Here is a 12,917-nt window from a genome sequence, read left to right as displayed (position 1 = left end):
ATTATCTTATTTCGTTAGTGTTTATGTTCCAGATAAAACTGCAATACAAGCAGTTCACATCACAGAACTATAGTGAGATTGAGAGGCAATTTTTTTTTTAGAAGGACTGCGTCCCAGAAAAGAAGTCGTGCGTCAGTATACTTGAAGACAACTTATCTTGGCAGTGCTGCATAGGCTAGACAGGAAAGGAAAGGAGACAGGCTTTGTCTACGTGCCTTGTTGTTCATTGTTCATCTTAGTAGCTTCCCCCCTTTCACAATGAACAGCCCAACCCACCCAGAGCACAGGGACAAAAGCCGATCTCCTTCCCTTTCCTGCCTAGCCTATGCAGCATTGCCAAGAAAAGTTGTCCCCGAGTATAGAAAACTTTTCAGTGCTGGTGCCACCGCCAGGAAAGCCTTTGGCACAGATTGCATTCTACACCTGATTCTATGGCGCAGGCCCTGGCTCCACTAGGCATTGGCGTGGCCACGGGTGAGCAGTGCCAGAACCGGGTGATGTTCAAGCAGTTCCTGCAGGCTGGTGCACTGCAGTTCTGCCAGATTGACAGCTGCCGCCTGGGAGGCGTCAACGAGATCCTCGCAGTCATCTTGATGGCAGCTAAGTGCAAGGGTGAGTGGCCAACTATTTCTCAGTGGGCCATCATCATCATAATTACACTCACTGCTAGATAGGGGCCTTTGATTAACCCACTGACCTTTGATAAAACCAGCCGGTCAAAACAGGCCAGACAAAAGATGGCCATGTGATGCATCTGTGGTGTGGGTTCAGTGTTTCCTAAGCCTATGATGAGGCAGCACAGCGCTTCATTGAGTTAACTAGACTGCTAGTTTACCTCAGCTTGCAGCCTGGCTTAGCAAACTGAAAGCTTGTCACTTTCCTTGGTATGTTAAAAAAAAAAAAAATCGCCACTCAGGGCAAATAATCATTCAGGGCAGCAGTGAGACTTTCTGCACCTTACAAATGAAGTCAGTGATCATCAGGGCAGCTATCAGTGCCCTTATCAATGCTGACTTCATTTGAAAGGTACAAAACAGAGACTTTCAATCCTTTTTGATACTCACATAGATTAAGCTGTCATGTACCTTTTGTGAAGATTAAATTGAAGGAAAAAAAATATAATAAAGAGTGATGACAAACACTCATCAACGTCAATGTTGAATGCAGTGCCAGTGTGCCCCCATGCCGGCGGTGTCGGCCTTTGCGAGTTGGTCCAACACCTGTCTTTCTGGGACTACATTGCTGTCTCGGGCACCAAGGATAACCGGTAAGCAGGCTGTCATACCCAAGATTTAGTGCAACTATTCATAATCATGCTCATTATATAATCATGCATACACGCATCAAGAAGCTTCAACTCATGCAGACCTTGTGAGACCGAATTCTGCATAAAAGCTGAAACAGAATTTAGACTGATCAAAATAGTTTGCCTAACTAACAGCATGGGCCTCATATCTGGTTGCGGTACTCTTGGACAGCATACTGTTATACAGCACTGTAATACACTGAGTGAGGCATGTGAATCGTGGATACATCATTAGCCATCAGGCTATAATGTATACCCAGCACTGCTTATGTCGATCCCTCTCCTTATGCAAAAACAACTATACAAGTAAAACTATCTTAACTATTAGTACCATGCAATCTTATATGTATTCTTTTCCTTTCAGTGAAATCGAATATGTCAGCCATCTGCACGAGCACTTCAAGAACCCAGTTCTGATTCAGAATGGCTGCTATATGCCACCACAGGTAAGTATGAGTTCTTTACATGTGCGTGCATTTCTACACGATTGAAAGAACAAAGAAAATATCACTGATGACGGTAGTCAACCCTGAATGGCATGTACATGCTCGATAATGGTGTGCAACCACACATGGTGTGCAACCACACATGCTTTATCCAAAATCTGCTTTCCAGTGTTCATGCCTTCTTTCCCTCATGCAAAACAAAGCTTGTAGCTTGTTTGGAGAACAACAGACACTTGCTCTGTGCAGTAATGGGCGAGGCAGGTTTCGCCATCCAAGATATAAATTTGGCACTTAAATTACACACATAAAGGAAGCAGTTCTGCTATTTTGTACGTTTTTGTCAGAAAAATTTGTGTTTGATGTCTTTAACTATGCACAAAGGCTCAAATTGAACATTTAATTTAGCTCCTTTTCAGAAGCTAGAAAGCATTGCTGTGCTAAGTTTTCAGAGTAGCCTAACAACATTTGAATGCATGTTAATATCACTAAGAGCGAAAAATTGACTTAACCTCATCACTTCAGCCTTTTCAATGATAGAAAGATGGCCAGTTGAACTGTGCTGAAATATATTTAAGCCCGCAGTTACTGTGGCACCAAAGACACCACTAGTGATGCAAGTCATGTAAAGGTAAAGCTCTATGTGTCAACTGCTGTTAATACTGTCAGAGTGTAACTATTATGTGCCGTGTCACAGAATGACAAAAGAACATGATAGCCACATGTCTGAGTACAAATCTTAGCAGTGTTTGCAATCAGCAAAAAAAATAAAATAAATAATAATAATGAAATGCAGAAAGACAGCGAATATGCGATAGCAGTATGCTGTCAATTTGTATCAATGAGGTAGCATTGCTGAACTAATACTCAATGATGAGCCAGATAGATAATAATAAGATATTCTTCACAGGCTAACTTCTGGGCTCTGTGATTTTACGTTCTGTGATCAAAAATGCATATGATTGTTCTTTTCCAGGCTCCGGGCTACGGATGCGAGATGTGGGAATCTTCCATCGAACAGTACAGCTACCCGGACGGGGCTTACTGGAGGAACTTTCCCAGGGTGCGCTAAAAGCACAGAAAAGTTGTAAAAAAGAACAACATAACAAACAGAGTGAATAAAGCTTGCTGCGTGAAAGGTGGTCAGAGGAAACCATCTGTGCTGGTGTTTTGGCCTCGGAGGTGAACCAAATAAACAAACTGTCTTGGAGAGGAATAGACAAAGGTAGAACAGAAACTAAAAAACAACAAAGCTGACACAAACTGCCTAATGTGGCATACAAAATGGCAGACACCTGTAGTACATGGGCTTGTTTAGAACAACATAATGACAATATACTGCTAGACAACAGCCCTTAAAACAAGCCTGGCTTAAAGGTGCACTGAAGAGGATTCTGAACATGTCTTTTTGCCGCGGGAACTCGATCCACACGTTCCTAGCATTCTTAGAAACAGTGACTTATTGCCCTGTGTGGCCGATTTCCCCAATTAAAACGAATTAACGTCCGGCTCCCGCCTTTTTTTTTAAATTCTGCCTCGTACGGTAGGCGGAGTCGACCAACGCGTGGAGCGCCTTTCACCCAGTCCCGTGGAGGCTTTGCTTTCGCTTTATTTTGTTTTTTAGGTTTCTATGAATAAATAGTTTCATTCGCAGATAATATAGCCGCAAAATAAGCCCGAAGAAATAAAAATACGCGCGGACTATTTGCTACTACGGACTACTACGTATTACTCCGCTGATGGCAGAGCGGCAAGCCGCCACGGGACTGGGTGAAAGGCGCTCCACGCATTGGTCGACTCCGCCCACCGTACGAGGCAGAATTAAAAAAAAAAAAGGCGGGAGCCGGCCGTTAATTCGATTTAATTTGGGAAATCTGCCATACAGTGTAATAAGTCGCAGTTTCTAAGAATGCTGGGAACGTGTAGATCGAGTTCCCGCGGCAAAAAGACAAGTTCAGATTCCTCTTCAGTGCACCTTTAACAATGTAGGCAAGTGTGTTCACAAAATGCAAGCTATTCATTTTTGTATTACTGATGGAAATGATGGAGTGAGGAGCCACTTCAAACATTAAAATGAACTGTGGCATAGAAAGAGTGAAAAAATAGAAGTTGCATATTCATTGTCATCTGTTAAGTTGGTCGATGAAATAGTCGCAAGCAAATTGCAATCATTTGCAGAATTGTGTTGCAAACACAATCCATCATGAAGGCTTGGTAGTTGTGGTGTTTGGCAGCTGAGCATGATGATGCAGGTTTAATCCTGGTGGCGGCAGTCATGTTTAATCCCGGCAGTGGCAGTCAGATCAACATGGTCACCTCATACGCATAATCTCATTTAGACAATCAGTGAGTAAAAAAACATAATATTAACATTTATTTGAAGCACCTTTGTATCTTACAGCACACAAAGATAGCAGCACCGGAATGCTCGAAGATGAATCTGTGGCCGCTTTCAAGTGACTGCAGCTAGGCTATGCTCGCAAGTCAGCATGCGCTTCCTGTGGGCTAGGATGCCGACCTGAACTGGTCAAGAATGTAGTCAGGAACATAGTTGAGTACCACCTGCGTAAAACAGCAAAACCAGAGTTGGGAAATTAATGCAATCAAACATCTGGTCTGAAGGTTCCTTTGACTACATGTGTGCATTTGATTAGTGGGGTTCTCTAGCATCCTTGGATGCGACAAATTCTGGAAGGGGGAGGAGGATGGTTCCCCTCTGCTTCAGAACATTAACACCGCTGGTGACGCATACACTGCATACATTATACACTGGCACTATGGCCCATGTCACGGGTGCCACCATGTCTCAGTGCCGCGAAAAAGTCCGAACAATAAAACATGTCCGAAAAATCAGTGGCCAAAATTTTCAGTTGTCGACTGCACTGCCCTTTTTATCATGTTGTGAGTGGCTCAATTTGAAGAATATTCAATGCTATGCATGTCATTATGGATAGGGAAATTAAAAGTTACAATTTGAAAGCTGCACAAATGTCAGGTTATTTGCCTGATGCCTTTGAACACCTTTGCTTACATGGAGCTCATCCATGTACTCTCAATTAAGCCTCCCATGAATCTTAACAGTACCTGGATGAAAAACACTGCCCCCAATTCAGCTTTCTCATTTAATTTCAGTTTTACTGAAATATCAAAAGCTTTCCAAAACCAAGATGTTTTCACCACAAAATGTAACTGCCGCATTTCAAACCTTATAAATTTCAGACACCAAGCTGAGAAAGTATGAAGTAAGACCACCCTCTAACCGATTAAAGCACCCAAAGTGAGCCAGCTACGAATGAGTTGCATTCAGGCAGTGTTAGTGGCACCACGGTTGGTTTGCTTTGGTTAAATCTAATGAGACGGCACTAGCTGTGTGGGCAAGCTACGAATCAGTAATGTGAGTACAGTTGAACTTCGTTATATCGAAACAGTTTATAACGGAATAATGGATATAACGAAGGAATGACGATTCCCCTCAGAAGCTCTGTCAACACGGGCTATAACCAAGCTACGGCTACAACGAAGTAATCACAGGGCCCCTTCAATTTCATTATAACGAGATTCAACAGTAGCACTGCTAAACGAGATGGGCATCCCACCTTGCGAGGGACATTGCAGTGTCGGACTAGAATCTCCAGGTAGGCCAGGATGTTGGCACTCTCCACCGAGGCGTCGGAAAACTTTGTGACACTGCGTGAAGAGATGACCATTGGAAATGCACACTCTCGGCCCTTTGTACCCCATTTCCAGCACTTCTTTAAAGACGCCGGTCGAAAGCAGGCACGAAAGCACCGGTATAGCAAGCAGTTCCTGTCTAAGAACAAGCACATAGGAGACACTCCTACATGCTAACCGCTGCGGAACATTTATCGCAAAAAACAAGGTCACTGAAAGCGCTGTGCTCACTCAAAACTGCTAAGCTGCCTAACACACATCCAAGGAACTAGAATGAATGCTATAAGAAGCAGATGCAACTGCAAAATAAACTCTGTGTACAGATAATGAACAAAAAAATTACCAGCTATTTTTAACTGTCAGCAGATATGTGACTAACTTAGTAGATGTAAAAGCATGAACATATGCTCATAAATGATGGTCTTTCACTGCCATCAGTGTTAGAAAACAGTCCAAGTTTATCACTGCACTGGATCTTCAAAAGCCATTTTTCATGCCAGCTTACTTTTAGAAAGCGGTGAAACACCAAAAGGTTTTTGGATGCAAATGGCTCTTTGTATACGGGAAACAGGTGCAATTTACGTGGACAGAGAGCTGTATAAAGCTCAGAACTTTGAAGCAGACAAGCTCGAAAGATGCATACGCGAGTGAACAACAGGGACGCACCTTATGGAGCCTTCCTCGAGCTGTGATCGGACGTACTGGCCGAGGTAGGCGAGGAACTGGGTGAGGTTGTCCTGGTGGAACTGCTTGAGGAAGGTGAACGACCCCAGGACAAAGGGCAGTCCATCTATGGAGTCCACACCCTTCTTGCTCAACAGGCCACCTGTACACAGGGACACGAAGGCACAAGAACATTGTGAACACCTGTGGATGACGTGCTGAGAGCACGCTGTCCAGAACAAGATTTTTTTCCATTGGTTTTTCTGTTCCTGCTTCACCCTACAAGATTAATTAATTTCACCCTATATCTTGATGATTCTACAAGATAACAACACTGGTACATCCTCACTACCCAAACTCCAGGAATTAGCTCCTCTATTCCGCTATTGTGTTAATACCAGGTTGAAAAGTGTGAGTGACCAGGTTCGTTTCATGACCAACTCAATGCAGCCAGGAGCGCCTGCCAGCTGGAATCCATTGCAACAAGTTAAATGAGGCATTCACAAACCGTGTCCCAATTTCTTCATTACAGAAATGATCCATTCTAAAAGAAGGCAGCTCAGGCCCAATTCCAAAATGACAATGATAACGACATGAAGATAACAGCAATGACAGAAGGACCACGTACCAGATAGCAGATCATCATCATCATCATCATCATCGGCCTAACTATGCCCACTGCAGAGGGCAAAGGCCTCTCCCATGTCTCTCCAATTAACCCTGTCCTTCGCCAGCTGTGGCTACCGTATCTCCGCGAACTGCCATAATTGGTGTACCATTAAATGCTGGCCTAGGTCTGCTGCAAATTCAATGCCTTCTTTAAACGGTGACCCCATTCAAAACAAGAACAAGCTTTACCACAAAAATAATAATTGCCCCACGTTTTCACAGTCAAGCTGAAAGGGCTACACAAATCGATGATAGTTATGAGTAGGGCTAGTTGGTGCATGATCATACAAAGAAAACAACCTGGACACCACATATAAAAAGAGACTGACACAATGCGATCCCCGTCATACAACCAATATTATACATGACAAAGAAAAATACTACAACAAGTGAGAAAACAAAAAAATCACATTAAGAAAGAACAGTTATAAACAAGCATTTTGTCTCAAGCGCCAGTGAATACCGTTCTCCCTTTTTTTTTTTGTATGACTTCTTGGATTGATTGATGGTTGTGCTGAGGCTGTATTTTTCTGGCTATTCCCAAGAGGGAAATGAGAGCATAAACCTGACCTAAGACTGAGTCCAAGAAAACTGCAAAAATGAACTCGTATGTCATAAACCGTCGTCCAGTAGCCGAGAGCCATGCATGCATGCTGTAACAACTTCCTGTCGCTTGTTCTCATTTGTAAGCAAGTCCGCTCTATTTGACCCTTACCCTGTGAGCTGATGTAGGTGAACTTGGCGAGATGCGTCACGGTGAAGAGCATCATGAACAGTGGCAGGTTCCCAATTGGCCTCGTGGTCACATAAATCTGGGACAATGTGAAGAACAGGCATGATTAAGTACAGATGCAGAACCAATACACTGATAGTAATACCTAAGTTCCTGTTGTAGCGCTTAAGTAATATACACATGAATTGGAAATCTGATGATGCTACAATCAGAAGTCATCTGTTGCCTAAAGGTATCCGTACTTATTTAATGCACACTGATATCATCATGTGAATGTGGTCTTTTGCCCTTTCACCAAGCCACCAGCTTTCACAGACACAAGAACAAGCCATACACAGGCAGCAGTTACAAAGATACCGCTACGATGAACAGTAAGCCAGACTTGCTTTGACTAAGAATGGCCCTACACACACCTTTGACAGTGGCTGGTACAGCCCACACCACTCCAGGTACGTAGCCAGCTCCACGAGCAACGGATTGTCTTCCTTCGGGTACGGCTTGCTGGGGTCCTTGTGGTGAGCCTTCACCTCAGCCAGCAGGGCTCTAAAAACCATACAGCGCAGACTTGTGATAGACAATGACGACAACCAGCAAAGCAGCAACAAGTTCTGAGACTCATGAGAGACTTCAGTGGAATGTGCAAAGGAAAAAAAACAAAACAACTACAGCTTCTAAGCATTCAACTATGGCTTGCATACAGCAGTAAAAGAACCCAATAAAGCACAAGCGAGCTACTGTGACAAGTCACTACTGGTCCATGTGACAGATATCAAATTAAAAAGTTGACCCTTCTTTCGATAAATTATATATACAGAGAATTCCGTTTTTATGTGCGGGAATTTAAAAAATTCCTGTAAGCAAACTACTGGCCTAATCGAGAGCAAACTTCGCTCACGGGGTAGCATATTATGGTCTACGTTATTTGAGATGTAATTAAACATCGGTACTTGCCTGCATTTCCTGAAATTAAGAAGAAACTGCTGTCAACTGCGAGGAAAGCTGTCGCAGACGAGAGCTATACGCGAGCCGAGCAGCTGGTTTGACGCGTTTGCCTCGCCTTCCGGCAGATGGCGCGCCCTGTCAAACCAGCTGCTCAGCTCGCGTATAGCTCTCGTCTGCGACAGCTTTCCTCGCAGTTGACAGCAGTTTCTTCTTAATTTCAGGAAATGCAGGCAAGTACCGATGTTTAATTACATCTCAAATAACGTAGACCATAATATGCTACCCCGTGAGCGAAGTTTGCTCTCGATTAGGCCAGTAGTTTGCTCACAGGAATTTTTTAAATTCCCGCACATAAAAACAGAATTCTCTGTACATAAAACAGAAAAGCTGCTATTCAGATAAATGCGGTATTGAAAAAGCGCCACATAAGAAACGACTGTGAGTGGAATCCCACTGCTGATAGGCCATTGAGAAAAAAGTCATCCATTGATGTACAGTACTGGACACTCCAAATTATATTATTTACAAGCATTGCACTCAGCATCGCTGCCAGACAACCTCACAGTCACATTCTCTATGCGAGAGAAAATGAGTGGATGCACCAACTGCACAAATTTTAAGCAACTAAACATTGCGCTGCATGGAAAAAAAAAAGTTGCTCTCACTCGTTCATGGTCTGCAGAGAGCCAACCAGGTCTTTGGACTCGAACTTGGCCGTCGTGTAGAGCTCGTGGGCAATGGCTTTGCGCAGGATTTGCATCTGGCCTATCTGTGCAAGGGCACAAAATAGGTGTAAGGCTCAGGGGCCCTAGCAAATCATGCGATGTAGTAACGCTTCAAAAATACAATGTGGAAACAAATACTCGGTGCACAAAACTGAGGGTACCCTACAACGCAGACCTGATCACAGACACCTCTCTAAGCCATAAGCGGAAAGGTATCAAAGTTTGCTGGACAGGCCCTTCACTATTTTTCGTTACTTTCCAGCAACAAAGTTGCAGTCACTGAACCCTAACTAGTACTTAGAACTAGGGGTGTGCGAATATCAAATTTTTCGAATACGAATCGAATACGAATACTTTTTTCCGAATATCGAATCGAATATCGAATAATCAAGGACAGACGGATTTAACCACTACAAAATATTTATTTGAGCACCCAAGAACATCACAGTTCAACTATCGATGATTAAATGAACACAAAAGGTGTGTGTGGCTGCACAAAAAGTGACAAAGTCTCGAACATTATTCTTAGAAGAGTGGAAATATCAGAGAGGATGGCTAGTAGACAGCATTGATTAAGGCTAGCTTGCCATAAGCACAAAAGCACGTTGCTGGGATGAACATAAAAGATTGTCGTGAAGGAAAACCAGCTGCTCCACATGGTCAGGCAGAAGTAGTTCCCTTCTAGCTGAAACGACTCCTCCAGCCACAGAAAATGCCCTCTCACTGGACACTGAACTGGCACGTATTGCGAGGTACTTCGTGCACAGCTCTGACTATAGCAGCTTCGCAGATATAGCCACAAAAAGCTCACCAGCGCAGTCAGCTACGGCATGGTCCTTGGAGGAAGGAAAAGTTTTCCTTCCTCGAAGGAAAAATTCGAAAGAAAACTTTCCTTCATCCACGCGCATTGCTCTGGGCACCACCATGTTGTTATGTCTCTGTCGATAGGGCTTGCGGACCGAAATGAACGCCGGTGTTCACAATGAATATTCGGCTAGATACGAATATTCGGAAATTAATCAAGTGCTACCAACCTTCAGCATGCTCTCAAGAAAGATGGACCATGTCTTGGCAACCTTGGTCAGGGCTGCACTGTACGTCCTCCCCACATTTTCTGCGCCATGGGGAAAAGATGGTAATGACTTCTATATAAGCTTTGTATTGACATCATTAGGCCAGCCTTGTACCAAATTCAAAGCAGCACTGCTTTCCGGAACTATCGTTCTCACGAGTGTCAGTGTCAATGCACAAACAATGGCTGTCACCTAGCTTTAGCGGCAGCTAGCTTTCAGCCTGTGCTCACAATTTTTGTTTTTTTGTAGACAACTTTCAGTGGCCTCATATTCAACTGTCTAGAGATGTTATGCCCCAGCTTCAATCTGACTTTCAGCAACCAAAAAGAACTACAGTAGACAAACAACCACATGTCATTATAAAGACATGCAACTCTTTAATGTTGCCCTCAAACTTCTGCAAGCCGCCACAGTGGCTCAGTGGTTACGGCGCTCGGCTGCTGACCCGAAAGACGCGGCTTTGATCCCGGCCACGGCGGCCGAATTTTGATGGAGGAGAAATTTTAGAGGCCCGTGTGCTGTGCGATATCAGTGCACGTTAAAGAACCCCAGGTGGTTGAAATTTCTGGAGCCCTCCACTACGGTGTCCCTCATAGCCTGAGCCTCTTTGGGATGTTAAACCTCGATAAACCATAAACCAATCAAACTTTTGGGGAGGCTACCTCATGCTATTTGTCGCTGCCACTACTTTTAGCAGCTAAGGGAAATTACACTAACTGTGAAGACCCGTTACAGCCAAAACATTTTAGAATGGCAGTCACCCAAAATACGTTTGCCAAATTAGGGATGATATCCTTAACCCTTACGGGGACGATGTTCTTTATTTCATCAAGGGCAAGGGAGCACAAAAAACAGGACACAAGGACAAGAGGTTGGACAGAATGGGTACTGCTAACATACTGCGGATGGCAGAACAAATCATGCCTGCCGATTAGGCAAGGAATAAAATGGGCCAGGCAGCCTGAATACAAGATACGAAATCAACGATGAAGGCCATCTACAAGACTGCAAGTGAACTTTACTCATAGCAAGGTCACAAAAGATGCGCAGAAACGACACATCATGTCTTCTTCGGCATAAGCTGAGGTTTGGCAGCAACTCACGAACTATCCCGTCGACCGGCTGCAAGGCCTTGCTCATGTTGGTGAGCAGCTCCTGCCACGACTTGTCCTTGACCATGCCCCGCTCGAGAGACCGCAGCACACCCTGCAGCTCCTTGACTATCATGAAGGACAGGAGCCGGTCCAGACCCGTCAGACCCGGTGTGCCCACACTCTTCTGCGCATGTTTTTTTTTCCCCCGTGGCACATAGGAGGCAGAGAAGGACAGCGTAAGTTCAACAGTTTACACATGTACGCAAGCAAATGCTCCAGCCTTTGTAACACCAAATCCAGGGACACACCTATTGTGGGTTTTGCTAGCCAGTTTGTTTCATCTTTTTTTAAAAAAATATTTTCTATGCAAAACCTGTCAACAGCTGCTCTAAGCTAAAAATGTCATAGGCAAGTCATACACCTTGAGTTATTCAAAGATCTAATTTACACTTTCAAGTTCACAAAACTGTTACAGTTTCCAATGCCATGGCTCGGAATGACAGCATCTCAATACTGAAAGCGAGGCACGCTTTAATCCTCTTACCTGTAACAGGGCGAAGAGGCTCAGGTTGATCACTTCCACGTGTGACTTAGCGTCAAACCAGGCGTTTGACTGGTCTATGTAGACCGTAGTTCTGCATGCACAGGAACAACCACATTAAAATCCCATAAGGCCAAGCCCAGCAAGACACATTCTCTAGTAACACAAACTATGTTTTCATCAGGCTATGTAACAGAACAGTCCCATTCATTGCTTACCCTAGTTGGCAAAGTAGTAAGCGGTTTACGGGTAACGCCATTATTACGACAAATGTTCACCACGTGTGCGGCATTCACAATATTTTAATTCGTTATCATTAGGGCCCGCATGTCAGAAAAATCTGTCCGTCCATCCATCCCAGGCCTCGGTTGGCTGATGGCAATGTGGAGAGAGGAGAAATTAGAGAGGGAAGACGAAGAAAGGGTGGGAGGTGACCGTTGTTGTGTGGGGGAGAGAATGGAGAAGGAGCATAGTGTGTCACACGGTGATTGACTGGATCAGACCACACCACCCAATCGCATAATATGAACCTGGCAGTGGCTGCTCCTTCTAGGGGGTTCACCAATTCTCTGCCTGCCACATCAATCTCACTGATTGTCCATAATTCTTTGTGACAACCACAGCTGCTCCAAATTAACTATGACTGCACTTGTCAAAGCTGCAGCTATGGGTATCCACATCTGCGTGCTTTTCACTTCTTTTGGATAACAGTTGATGGGGCCAACGATGGTTATCACTTCACATCACTAATGTCGAGTGCAAGCAAGGGGTTACCATTGAGACTGGCAACAATGTGCTGAAGCTGTTGCTGCTGACTGATATTTCAACAAGGTTCCCCAATCAGTCAAAGTGAATGCTGATTACAAAGGTGATGGTGCTTTGACTCATTAAGAATGATAGAGGCCTAAGGCAACTACGGTTTGCAAAAACTAACAACAGAAGGCATATATATATAGGCGACAAGATGTGTCGCAAAGCAGCTTAAATATAACAAGACTGGAGGGGCCAGCAGAAGAGTTTGCAAGATGCCTAATGAAATGGCACCACGATTGATTC

General features: G+C 44.1%; 2 protein-coding genes across 7 annotated transcripts in view; one reads left to right on the top strand and one right to left on the bottom strand.

Moving 5' to 3' along the window:
• LOC149335924 (mitochondrial enolase superfamily member 1-like) overlaps positions 1-2,902 on the top strand; it is a 28,826-nt gene extending 25,924 nt beyond the window's left edge. For all 3 annotated transcript variants that reach the window (XM_089552470.1, XM_089552473.1, XM_089552471.1), the window contains 4 exons: positions 441-612; positions 1,168-1,267; positions 1,671-1,752; positions 2,726-2,902. In XM_089552470.1, coding sequence (XP_089408596.1) covers positions 441-612; positions 1,168-1,267; positions 1,671-1,752; positions 2,726-2,821 — 450 coding nt within the window. In that variant the 3' untranslated portion in view covers positions 2,822-2,902. The remainder of the gene's footprint in view (positions 1-440; positions 613-1,167; positions 1,268-1,670; positions 1,753-2,725) is intronic.
• Positions 2,903-4,100: 1,198 nt separating this feature from the next.
• Positions 4,101-12,917, bottom strand: part of Strump (WASH complex subunit strump) — a 39,313-nt gene continuing 30,496 nt past the window's right edge. For all 4 annotated transcript variants that reach the window (XM_089552467.1, XM_089552466.1, XM_089552469.1 and 1 more), the window contains 9 exons: positions 11,865-11,955; positions 11,330-11,504; positions 10,188-10,267; positions 9,094-9,197; positions 7,900-8,029; positions 7,469-7,565; positions 6,088-6,247; positions 5,346-5,436; positions 4,101-4,311 (listed from right to left, as the gene is read on the bottom strand). In XM_089552467.1, the coding sequence (XP_089408593.1) occupies positions 4,255-4,311; positions 5,346-5,436; positions 6,088-6,247; positions 7,469-7,565; positions 7,900-8,029; positions 9,094-9,197; positions 10,188-10,267; positions 11,330-11,504; positions 11,865-11,955 (985 nt within the window). In that variant the 3' untranslated portion in view covers positions 4,101-4,254. The remainder of the gene's footprint in view (positions 4,312-5,345; positions 5,437-6,087; positions 6,248-7,468; positions 7,566-7,899; positions 8,030-9,093; positions 9,198-10,187; positions 10,268-11,329; positions 11,505-11,864; positions 11,956-12,917) is intronic.

Source organism: Amblyomma mixtum, chromosome 7 (assembly GCF_055824585.1).
Source record: "Amblyomma mixtum isolate Tamu chromosome 7, ASM5582458v1, whole genome shotgun sequence".
Classification (NCBI taxonomy): domain Eukaryota; kingdom Metazoa; phylum Arthropoda; class Arachnida; order Ixodida; family Ixodidae; genus Amblyomma; species Amblyomma mixtum.
This window is presented reverse-complemented; position numbering and strand designations above follow the sequence as displayed.